Source organism: Numida meleagris, chromosome 23 (assembly GCF_002078875.1).
Source record: "Numida meleagris isolate 19003 breed g44 Domestic line chromosome 23, NumMel1.0, whole genome shotgun sequence".
NCBI classification, from domain to species: Eukaryota; Metazoa; Chordata; class Aves; order Galliformes; family Numididae; genus Numida; species Numida meleagris.
The window spans coordinates 6,304,236-6,316,432 of NC_034431.1; the positions used below are offsets into that span (position 1 = coordinate 6,304,236).

General features: G+C 49.7%; 1 protein-coding gene across 4 annotated transcripts; it reads right to left on the reverse strand.

Moving 5' to 3' along the window:
- PTS (6-pyruvoyltetrahydropterin synthase) lies at positions 9,533–12,158 on the reverse strand. Of its 4 annotated transcripts, none has more exons than XM_021375804.1 (6): positions 12,027–12,158; positions 11,339–11,418; positions 11,028–11,050; positions 10,380–10,436; positions 10,056–10,115; positions 9,533–9,953 (listed from the first exon to the last, which is right to left on the reverse strand). In XM_021375804.1, the coding sequence occupies exons 1-6, from the start codon at positions 12,098–12,100 to the stop codon at positions 9,882–9,884; spliced, it is 366 nt and encodes a 121-aa protein (XP_021231479.1). In that variant the 5' UTR covers positions 12,101–12,158; the 3' UTR covers positions 9,533–9,881. The 4 variants fall into 4 exon arrangements, with proteins under 4 accessions (XP_021231479.1, XP_021231477.1, XP_021231478.1 ...); XM_021375802.1 differs by having other exon boundaries at positions 10,048–10,115; XM_021375803.1 differs by having other exon boundaries at positions 10,056–10,118.

Here is a 12,197-nt window from a genome sequence, read left to right on the forward strand (position 1 = left end):
TCGTCCCTGCATACCTGCAGATGGAAGGATGTGATTCTCTCCATAACACAGTTCCTGGCAATTTTTCAGTGACTGTCACACCTGAGGTGTACGTGGCAAACACAAGCTACCAGGGTAAGCCACTTTCTATCCCACTGTGCCTCCTCTGCTGCCCCTACCCCAGCGGGATCCTTGAATCTTATGCTGTTCTTAGATGTGCTTAGAACCTGTGTGGTCTAATGATGTTTTACTTCAGGTGGGAGATAGTTCTCCTATTTGTCCCCTGTTTATTCCTATTCCATGTCTATACAGTCACACTCAAATTCTCTTTCCTTCCTTAGAGTGCTTTTTTCCTCCTTAAACTTTTGGCTAAAACACAAAGGCCTCAAATGCTCTTGAAAACACAGAATTCTAGGGGGGTGCTGCTTTGTGGTTTTGTTCCCTTTCCTCCTTGAGGCTTTGCCCTTGTTGGAAGTAATGGCTCCACAGACTAAGAGGAAGAGGTTGCTTTGAAGTTGACACACATTCAGTGTCAATCATGGAAAATGGCTTTTAACCCTATAAGAGATTCAGTCCCAGAGTACGTGGCAGGCTCGCCCTGCTTCCCAGACCTGACAACAGACATTCCTTTGCCTTGAGGTTCAGAAAATCCGAACGCTGAGAGCAGGGGAAGAAAGACATCCTAAGCCCTTCCTTTTCTGCTGGGATGGATGGGCACATCTTCCCTCATACCTCACCCCAGGGAGCACGGACTGCAGGTGGCTGCATTTTTCATAGGAGAGGGTTTTGCATACAGTTGTCACGTTGAGCTGTGATCTTTTTGAGCACAGGATTTGAGTTTGATGCTAGCTGCCATCTCACACCAGTTCCTCTATCTCTGAGAGTCCTGAGGGTTTTCACTTTAAGCCACTCTGACCCAAAGGATGCTGAGGGCTAGGAGGGCTACAGCTGTGTGGCACATGCAGTTGTACACAGCTCACTGTTGGCAAGTAGGTCCCCTTGCTCAATGTGCTTACAGCCCCACTGCTGCCTGCAGGAGCAGCATGATGACAGCACCATAGCACAGACTTGTCACAGCCATGAATCAGCAACCTGGGATGGAGACGTGGGGAAAGTGACAGGGTGGGGATGGCACAGCCAGCTGTGGGCTGCTCACCAGCTCATCCCCTGTGCATTATCCACCCCTGCCATTTGCATGGGAGCCAGAAAAGTTTTCCTCACAGGAGCTGTGGTTTGGCTTGAGGTTGTCATCCTCCATAGGGGGGGGCTGCGTATGGGGATGGAAGAGATCCCCCTGTCTGGAGGAGGGGGCAGATGAGGGGCTCTTCTTGCTTTGCCAAGGGGACACCACCTTCCCTGTGCCTCCGTGTCACATAGAGAGTACTGTGTGAGCAAACGCTCCCTTGGCTGAAAGCCCTGAAGGCAGAGGATCTGAGATAGCTGTCTTACAGGACAGACAACTTACCTAGTCTCAATTGCTCTCTTTGCAGTTACGATAAGCAATGGCAGAAACGACACCACCAACAGAACTGCAACCAAGTATTTACTTCAAGCCTTGTCCCCCGAAAATACCACTGTGGGAGAATGGAACGTAGTAGACAAGCAAAACTGCAATGATGTTGAGACAGCAACATTAAATGCCACTCAGGAAGCAACAGCAAACTGGACATCTCCAGGCAGTAATATAACTTCCGTGGAAATAAGGTAACACTATGTCCCACCTTTAGGTATTCAGCTGGGATAGTACTTGCCTGAGAAAGCTCCCAGTTATGCCCAGAATCTGGAGCCCACCCCCAGAGCAGGAGCTGTAACAAACCCTTGTGCCTTCTCCAGATTTTCACTTGAAAATACCAAAGAAATATTTTCTGCAAAGCCAGATCTGGAGGTCACTCTGCTGCCTGCCCGGTGGTTTGCTCACATTAGTAGGGATGTAGGTTAGTCTAGTGGAAACGAAGAGATTGAACACCGCTTATTTCCATGAACACTAATGGAGCTGCATCAATGGGAAATATTTGCCAAAGGAAACCATAGCCTTTAGCCTGATTGGCCTTATCTGCCAGAAGGAAGAATGCAAGAACTCATTACCCTAGTGCTTGCAAGGAATACTGTTGTTACAAGGAACAGGTGGTCACAGCACAGATCTCATCTCATTATCTGCTCTTCATGCCTTTTTTCCTCTCTTCCCTCCCTTCACAGGGCATATATCATCTTTGACAACAGTTCAGCTGAGTTCAAGTCGGTAACTCTGCAGAAAGGTAAATAAATAGGGTTCGGTGGGGTGGTCCCACAGTGGGGTGAGCAGCACACTGAGCAAGGTGCCATGGTGTTGGGTTTCCCATCTCTCCAGTACTCAGGAGACAAGGCAAAGATACCAGAGTGGTGAGAAGGTCTTCAGGGTTAATGCTGAGCTTGAACACTTCCCAGTTTTCTTTCACCTTTAAGGGACACTAAATAGCCACAGACAAGTTTCAGCTTGGATATTAGGAAGAATTTCCCCTCCAAAAGAGTGGTCAGGCACTGGAATGGGCTGCCCAGGGAGGTAGCGGAGTCACATCCTTGGAGGTGATAAGGAAAGGGTCAGTGGAGTATGCAGGGAAGTGGTTTAGTGGGCAGTGGTGGTGGTAGGTGGACGGTTGGACTGGATGATCCTACAGGTCTTCTCTAACCTTAATGATACCGTGATTCTATGATTCTAAGTGGAGAAGGCTATTTCTGCAAGTATTGGCACAGACTTTATCCCCCTCTTCTCTCTGTCATGCAGAGGTGAAGTGGAAATTGTGGCTTATCATCATGGGTAATGTTTCTGTAGTCCAGGGAATCCCCTGCCCCCAGGAGCCTCGAGCCTAACCTGATGATGCTCCATTGACATCAATGGATATATTCATTCATCCCACTCTGTACCACGGGTCTGACACACATTTCTGAGAAATGACAGCAAGTAGATCTGTAGCTGGTCCTCTGCACTTCTAATCTACCCTGGGGGTTTCTTTCAGCTCCAGAAATAGTACCAACCACAGCCACGACAACCCCCAACTCCATCTCTGCAGTCCAGAGCAGCTTCTTCTTCATTGTCATCACTCAGCTGCTGATGCTACTCACTACAAGCAAACTGCTCTCCTAGGAGATGGGGAGAAGATATGACCCAGCTGTGCTGCTCCTCTCCTCATTTACGGCACAGATGGAAGGGCAGGCAGCTGATCTACTCAGGAAAATCACTCACTTCTTATGTGTATTAAGTTGATAACTGCACTTCTACATTAGATTACAAGGGTCTATGGCCACGGAGCTGATCTCCCCTTACTTACTCCCCCCACCCAGGGCCAGCACACACAGCAAGATTAGCAAGTCAGAGATCACTCTGCTCAGAACAGCTGGAGAAGGTGATGTAGGAGAAGACCCCTTCTAACCAGGGGCACCGGATGGGCTAATCCCTTCCTCAACACCTGGGGTCCTGTGAAGCACAAAAAAAATAAGCATGAAAATGCTCAAGAGAGGGGGAAAGGCTGTCTCCTCATCCTAGTACTGGCATGTGCTGAGGAGCTGGAGGAGAGGTACGTGAGCCACAGCCAGGGCAGAGCTGTTCTGTGTCCTGGAAAGCTCCCTTGGTATGGTTCTGGCTCTCTGGGATGGTGGAGTGGTGTTTTTTTTTTATTCTCCTTTTTTTTTTTTAATCAGCAGCAGTTTCTGCTGTGATACGAGATTGGATGGGCCACTGAATATCTTGATTTTATTATTGTTATTTGTATTTTTATACAGATAGAGTTTATTAAGGAAATTTCAAACTTCTGGAAAGTAATTGTTTTTTTTTTTTTTCTGGAACAAATCTAAATAAACCAAAGAATAAAAGCTGGTTCTCGTACTGAGCAGTGTTTGCTGGCTGGGACATGGCTGGGCTCCAGCCCCAACCAGCGCAGTCTGCCCCTGCGGCACATGGCGGTGTTTAAGGAGAATTTGCATTCACCTGTCCTTGAACCCAGTGTACAGCCCTCAGCCCTGCGGACTCCAGAGCCCGGCTGCCTCCTCACGACATGCCCCTCTTCTCCCCTCTGAGGCTCTTGTTGCTCTGAATTGGGCATATCTCACTCAAGTCCACTGTTCAGATTTTGCCTCAAAAAGCCACAGTTTGTATCAAAGAAGAGATATTCCTCCTTCTCATAGTTGGGCTTTGCAAGGCTGTAGCGAAGCTCCACTGATTTCCACTTATTCCCACCGCTGGAGGGCTGTGGGCTGGCTGCTTTGTAAAGTCAGCAGTCCCAAGCACAATATTACAAATGCCATTTCAACTACATCACGTATGGAATGATCGACACACTTGTGGAATGTTTCACAGAATTTCACAGAAATACACTTTTATGGTCCAGCTATTACAGTTGGCTTCTGTTTTGCAGGCAAGATTAATTAGCAGCTCCCGAGTAAACAGAATAATGTTAAACCTTCCGCTACAGCAGTGCATAGCACTCAATAAAAACCTACTTAGTGCAGTAGACTGCCTTTCTACTCTAATCTTCCTGTCAATATGACTATCTGCTCAGATTACAGCTCGGATAATAGGTATAAAATCCCCTCCAGGTAACCTTGCGGCAACACCCTGTTACCAGCCATAGGGTGGGGAGTAGGCTGGGATGCTGAGTGCTGGGCTGCACTGGACTCTAAGTGCAGAGAAGGAGGAAGCCCTCACGCTTACAGCAGCCCCTTCTCCAGGGAAATACCCAAAGCTCCCCATCCTGGCTTCCCTGCTCTTTAAGCATTACCAGAATGGCTGCAGCTGCAAGCAACAAAGCTTCGCAGCAGTTCCCCACCCTTCCCCCGATTGCTGCAGCTTCGTGCCACCCAGGGAAGCTCAGTGCTTCATGGAAATCAGAACAACCCCAATTTCTTGGAGTGCAGACTTAATCTTTTACTGCTATTTCTCACTCTCAATACAGCAGGAGGATGTGCATCGCTCGTTCTGAGAGCAACCTGACCATCAGGATTAAACATTAACTTTCCTTGCTCCATTTCCATCCCAGCAGAACAAGGGGCAGCTCCAGCCCTGCTCCCTGCTGCCCCATCACTCCCAGCAGCAGCAGCCCCAGCTCTGAGGGCTAGACATGTGGAGTGGAGGGGCTCTGCCATGTCCCTGCACACTTCTGCATCTCTTCAAGAGCAGCTGTTGAGTTTGCCAAGCCCTGCTGCAGCGAGTGAACAAACAGTTCCTGTCTCCGGTGTGGTGACAGCCAAAGGGCTGCTGACCCTCCCATCCTAATGGCTTTATTGCACTTAGGGACACACACACCCACAGCAATAAAAGGAACATCACATGGCAGGACAAAGCATGCAAACATCAGCAATGGCCCCAACCACTGCTCAGCCACACATCAACACCCCTGTATGTGCAGTGTAACCATGTGCTCCTTCCCACACCAAGCAAAGGACACGGTGCAACGGGAGAGCCACCACTCCCTGCTCCCCAGCACTGCTCTCTCCACTGCACACAGGGCCTGGAACCATGCGCCATGAGCCAGGAACTGCAGCCCAACCTCAGAAGGAAGAGATGGGCCACCCCATAGGACACGCGGCATGGGTTATTCATTAACGTGGTCATTGTTGGGGATACAGTGAAATACAAACAACATCCTTGGGAGTGGCACTGAACTTGGCTGAGCCCCACTACTTGCCCCCACCCCACAACACTGCCACTGTGTGGGGCAGGAAGGCAGGAGGGGGGTCTTCCACTCACTCCCTGCTAAATACAGCGCAGCACATCTCTGATCTTGCCATCGTTATACTGTTATTTGCGTTTCTGTGCGCTGAATCTGGAAGTCATGCTCCTACAGTAGCTCTCCTGGGATTAGCTTTGAGCTTTTAATTGCTGTCCCAGACAGCCCCATCACCTGAACGGTTCTCCTTTGGCCAATTTCATCACTCAGTAACTAAGTCACAGCACAGAAATGTTTAATGTTTAACGATGCAAACTAACTCTCTATACAGCCCTCCCCGGTCCATGAATTTGGAGGTTGATTCCTGCAGACTTTCCTGCTTGTACTCACACATTCCTGCAAAGATTGAGCACCCTGTGAGCAGAAGGCATGCACCAGAACTCCTGGGGCGTCACAATCCCAACACCCCAGCATCCACACCATTTCCCAGTCCCTGGTTTATTTCCATCATTCCAGCTCTGCTGCAATTTAAACCTGACAGATCATAGAATCATTGAGGTTGGAGAAGACCTCTAAGATCATCCAGTCCAACCATCCACCTACCACCAATTCTGCCCACTGACCGTGTCCCTCAGTGCCACATCTCCACGTTTCCTGGGCACCTGCAGGGATGGTGACCCCACAACCTCCCTGAGCAGCCAGTGCCAGTGCCCGACTGCTCTTCTGGAGAAGCTTTTCCTGGTATCCAAGATCAGAGAAGAGGACCTGAGTACTTCCTGGACATGCAATGCAGCAATAAGAACAAATGTCCCAGTTACTGTGGGATTTTGTCAGGGTTATGTGTACTGCAATAAAACAAATTCTTTTCTGGCCCAGTACCCAATTTCACGCTAAGAATAGTACATCGCCGTATTCGTTTGCTTGTTTATTGTCATCACTGTCAATAGCTGCATTACACTTCTGAGAAAGCCACCACGTGATATGTTTGTGTCCCCATGACGCACTGAAGATCCAAAGGACTTATGAATCACACAACACCATTTACATCACAGTGGTAAGCCATCCTGATACATCACACCAGAGAATGAGAACAGCAGAACACTCAGTGAAGGGGCCCAGCCTCCCTGGACAGCACCAACTGGAACAAAGGCTGCTGGTGCCCCATGAGCTGAGAAACGGAGGGGGTGCGATGCTGTCAGCAGCACGGTGTCCCCTTCAACTGAGGTCTGAGCACTCTCACCCGTGTGATGCTGCAGAGCATGGGTGCCCAACCTTCTGGCTTGCCTGGGCCACGCTGAGTGAAGAGGAAATGTTGTGGGCTGTGTATACACAGGTTGCTCCACAAATAACGTCTTCCATTTATTTGCATAGAAACTACAACTGATACAAAGAGCACAATAACCATATTCAACAGAGCACGTTCTCAGCTACAAAACACTGTTTTTCAGCATAGTCACCACAGCAATGAACAAGAGCCTGCATGCCGCACACGACAAAACCTGCACCAGAAGAGGTGACGCACGGTCACCACTGCTGAAACGCACCACCCACTGTTTGGTCTCCAAAAACATTCAGCAAGTGTCAATGAATGTCAATAGGTGACCTTTTTTCTGCGTGGAGGAATTCAGTGACACACCTTTCTTCATCCGCACTTCCATGTCAGACACCATTGTGTCAGCCTGCCCCTCTGCTGCCATCTGTCACACGGCAACAACATGGAACGGGATATTGGTGGGAAGGTTCCGCCTCTACTGCTGTACCACCACCATCCGCCTCTAACATTGTGGGTCAACATCATAAAACAGGAGTCATTACTTTTGGAGCAGTCCTCATTAAATATACAATATAGTTAGTGTACATCAGTAATAAAGCTTATTTTAATATTTTAAAACATAAAAAAACCAAGAGGGCAACAAAGCCATCAAACCAGTGGGCTATGTGACCGTGTCATTGCGAAGCTAACGCATCAGTCTGGTTTGATGGCAGCGGCTGCAGTTCTCGGTGAGGTCTCATGGTGTTGGTCAGAGATGTTTGATGAAATGTTACTCTTCCTGTGCTTTATCCTTGAACATCGTTGTTCACAAATGTATGTGCTGCCAAAACCCCGTGCCCTGGTTTCAGCCCACACAGTGCGCATTGCACACCGCTGTGTGGGTGCTGTGAGTAATGGGTGCACGCCTGGGGCCAGGCCGGGTTGTATGCAGCTGTGTGTGGGTTGGACACAACTGCTGCAGAGCCTTCAGCTCCCCAAAGCGCTGCCCTTAGGACAGCGGTCAGTGCCAGAGCTCTGCGGCTTTGCTGTTGCAGAGGATGAGGTCAGCAGGGGCATCCCCACCCTGAGCCAGGCCTGGCCACAACGTCTGCAATAACGGATGAAGGCACAGGACCATCCTCATGTCCAGCAGCCACAGTTTAAAAGAAAGCAGTCAAAGTATTTTCTGGAGCTGTAACCAGCACATTCCAGCCACAGGTGAACTATTAGGCAAGTTTCATTAAATCTTTCCAAGTGCTGCCATTTTGCTGTCATCATTCAGCCACAAACTTCCTTGTAGAGCATGCGAATTATCACTCTGGGTATCATCTTTTAAATTATATGCATTTAGCTATTCTTCATGGCCATACCACTCAGTGACTCAGTTCATCTGATGGGGAATCACACACAGAGCTGATCCTGCCCAGGCTGGCAGGTGGGAGGCCCTCATCACAGCCAGCTGAACCGTACCACCGTTGTTCCCTAACTGGTTTTACATGCATTCCTCTTCCAGTGCTTTGATTTCACAGTATGCCTACAATTTCAGGAATCTTCAGAATTGGCTAGCATTCAGCTGAACACAGGTCACAACCCCATCCTCTACAACCACCCAGCTGCAGGAGGCAGTGCGAAGCAGCAGCCCCAGTGGTTGGCTCACACCACGTGTCTACAAGAGCCTTCCAGCATGGGGTTCTGATAGTGAAAACACCACGTAGCTGCTGATCACCACAGTGGGAGTATTCATTAGCCGCTTTCTCCAGAAAGGGGAGAGCTTCATGCTGTTCCTACAGAATTCCTAAGAACCTCCATAAGAAAAGCACACTTGATCATAGAATCATAGAATCATAGAATTAGCTAGGTTGGAAAAGACCTACAAGATCACCTAGTGATCACCCATCCACCTACCACCAATAACCCCACTAAACCATGTCTCTCAACGCTATATCTAAACGTTTCTCGAACACCTCCAGGGACGGTGACTCCACCACCTCCCTGGGCAGCCCGTTCCAGCGCCTGACCACTCTTTCACAAAAGTAGTATTTCCTAATGTCCAGCCTAAATCTCCCCTGGCGCAACTTGAAGCCATTCCCCCTCGTCCTGTCACTAGTTACAAGAGAGAACAGGCCAACCCCCAGCTCACTACAACCTCCCTTCAGGTAGTTATAGAGAGTTATAGTGATACAGAGTATAGTGATATAGATTATAGAGAGATTATAGAGAGTTATAGTATATAGATTATAGAGAGTTATAGTGATCTCGCTGCTTGTGCCAAAAGCTTTTAGGAGTCTACAGTGAGCATGGTCTCAAAGTACCCCAGGTCACAGGCCAATGAACTGTATTTAGGGTCAACTTTTTACATGGGTAGATAGTGATAAGACAAGGGAAAATGGTTTTAAACTTAAGAAGGGGAGATTCAGATTAGATGTGAGGGGGAAATTTTCCACAGAGAGGGCAGCGAGGCGTTGGCACTGCTGCCCAGAGAGCTGTGGGTGCCCCATCCCTGGAGTCATTCAAGGCCAGGTGGGACAGAGCCCTGGGCAGCCCTATCTAATGGTCAGTAACCCTGCCCTTGGCCAAGGGTTTGTAACTAGATGATCTCTGAGGCCCTTCCAACCCAACCTGTTCTATGATTCTAAGACATACACGCTGCCAAGACACCTCCTCTCTGGAAAGCTGTTTTATTTAGCATAGTACAATTGCAGACTCCACATCAGCTCAGCAGTCTGGTTTTATATGAAACAGGAACGTCCTGGTTAAAGGCAGACACATCAGTGAATTGTGATAACCCAAACTGCTGCAAGATCTCTTGCAGAAGAATCATCTGGGTTGGTCCTTCTGCAGTGCATAACCAACACTTTGGTGCAGGACACAGCAAGCAGGGCTGATGGTGTCACTGATGTGAGCAGGTGCCAGTTTCCAACCAGCTGAGTTTTGGCTCATTTCACCTCTCAGAAATTGTTTCTTCTCCTTTATAGACCACAATGTTCTGGTCCGTTTCATATACCTTGACTTTATAAAGCATTCCCGCTGGCAGGAGCCTCTTGAGGTTTTCCCAGATGAACACTGCAACGTTCTCTGTGGTGCTGGGAGCGAAACAGCAGCAGATACAGAACCGTCAGTGATGGCACTCACAGAGCTACCCCAGCTGAGGACTGAACCCCCCCGACCTCCACCCACCTCACCACCTCAGCAAAGTAGGGGACGTCCTTATCCAGGTTTTTGTGGTCGAGCGGCTCCATGATCGCCTGCTGCAGAAAGAAAGGAGCGTCCAGGCTCCAGCACCACACATCAGGCAGCAGCTCGTGCAGAAATGTACAGATGTCCCTGCACCCACCCATTAACCTTCCAGCTGAGACACGGCACTATCTCACATCACTGTGCTAAACCACTTCAGTCCTAAATCACTCCTTAATTTCTTCTTTATTTCCCACCATTATTAACTCACCATATTTCCACCAGACAAATTGTTCGTCTCTAACACAGGGGTGTCTGGAAAAGGGGTGCTTTACCTGCATGTACTCTTTCAGGTCTGTCAGGTTTATAACCATTCCTGAGACGGGGTCAATCTGGAGGGAAAACAGAAGGCAGATTAGTAGCCTAGCTACAGGCCCTTGTTACCAAGGCTGCTCTGAGCTGGCACAAATCAGAGCCACGGAAAAATCCCTCTTCACCTTCACATACTGAGTCCCTACTCTGCCCACAACACAACATGTTCACACAACAGCCCGCAGCTCTGCTCCCTGACGCCCAGGGGAAAAGGCTGCCTGCAACACACACAATCATAGAATCACAAAGGTTGGAGAAGACCTCTAAGATCATCTAGTCCATCCACCTACTACCAATACTGCCCGCTAACTGTGTCCCTCAGCACCACACCTTCATGTTTCCTGAACACCTGCAGGGATGACTCTACCACCTTCCTGGGCAGTCTGTGCCCAGCTACTCTTGCCTAATATCCAACCTAAACAATCCAATCCAATCTGAACTAACCTCAGCAACGACTCAGTCTCGTTAAGGGCAAGATGACTGGCTGATTTTTGAAAACCTCCTACAGTGATGCACACACCGCATGAAACCCAGCAACTGAGCTGGATCTGATGGAGTTGGGGCCCCACTGCTGCTGCTGCAAGGAATGAAGGAACACTGAGTGCACTCACCTCTCCTCGCACTGTGACTATAACTGAAAGAAAAAAAAAAAGGCCTTATCAGGTCATACGTGTGACACCATGAGCCTGAGAACAAACCCCACTGGTTATGGAGACAGACAACCCGTTCAGCAGTACCTCACCAGGTATAGGCTGCACAACACTTAAAAACACTACTCTTTTAATTAAAAGTTATCCACTGCATTAGGAGTAGTGGCTCTGAGTCACCCACTCACAGAAGCCATTCTTCTGATGTGCAGGGACACCCCTATGTCTGTGAAGAGCCACATGCACACGTGCACACGCGGAAGCCAATCCCTTACCCTTATAGTTGTGACCATGGCCATTGGGATTGTTGCACTTCCCAAAGAGTTTCAGGTTTTCTTCATCACTCAGCGATTTACTGTGGGAGGAAGACAAGGCATTTCAGAATCCACTGCAGATTCTCACAGCATCGGCCCAGCTGTGTGTCCCAGCTCCTCCCACTTGCTCATCCCAGACCAGGTTGGATGGGAATAGGGACAGGCTGTATCCTGGGCAGCCTGAGCTGGCGGGTGGCAGCCCTGCCCCTGGCCGCGGGGTGGCACTGGTGGGCTTTAAGGCCCCCTCCAACCTGAGCCGTTCTACGATTCACCCCCTCCCAAACCGAATTCACAGCTTTTCCCACCCCGAGGGCAGCACAGATGGAGTACGTCACAGAGTCAAAGCACATCCTGGCTTCGATCACCAAGTCCAATCCCATTCGTCCCGTGAAGACACGACGACATTTTTTTTTTTTGCGTTGCTTTTGTGCTTAGGTCTGCAGTTCCGTACCGACTGCCTCACCCCAGCTGCAATTCATGCGCAAAACAGCACAAAACCATTCGGGCTCCTGATATGAAGTGCCTGAAGCAAACTGTCACCAGCGTTACATCTTACGAACGAACAAACAAAGCCAGCGCAGCTTCCTGGTAAAATACAAAGGACGGCGACAGGACGCGGCCCGGCAGCACCCGGCGCAACCCCCCTCACCTGTGCAGCCGGTGGCAGGCGCTGAAGCTCGCGGCGCGGGACAGCCGTGCCAGGCGCGCTGCGGGCGGTGCCATGGCGGGGCGGCTCCATCCGGGGCCCGGAGCTGGCGGCTCCGCAGCGCCTCCCGCGGTGCCCTGCCCTGGAGGGAAGCTGCCGTACCCCGCGGTGCCG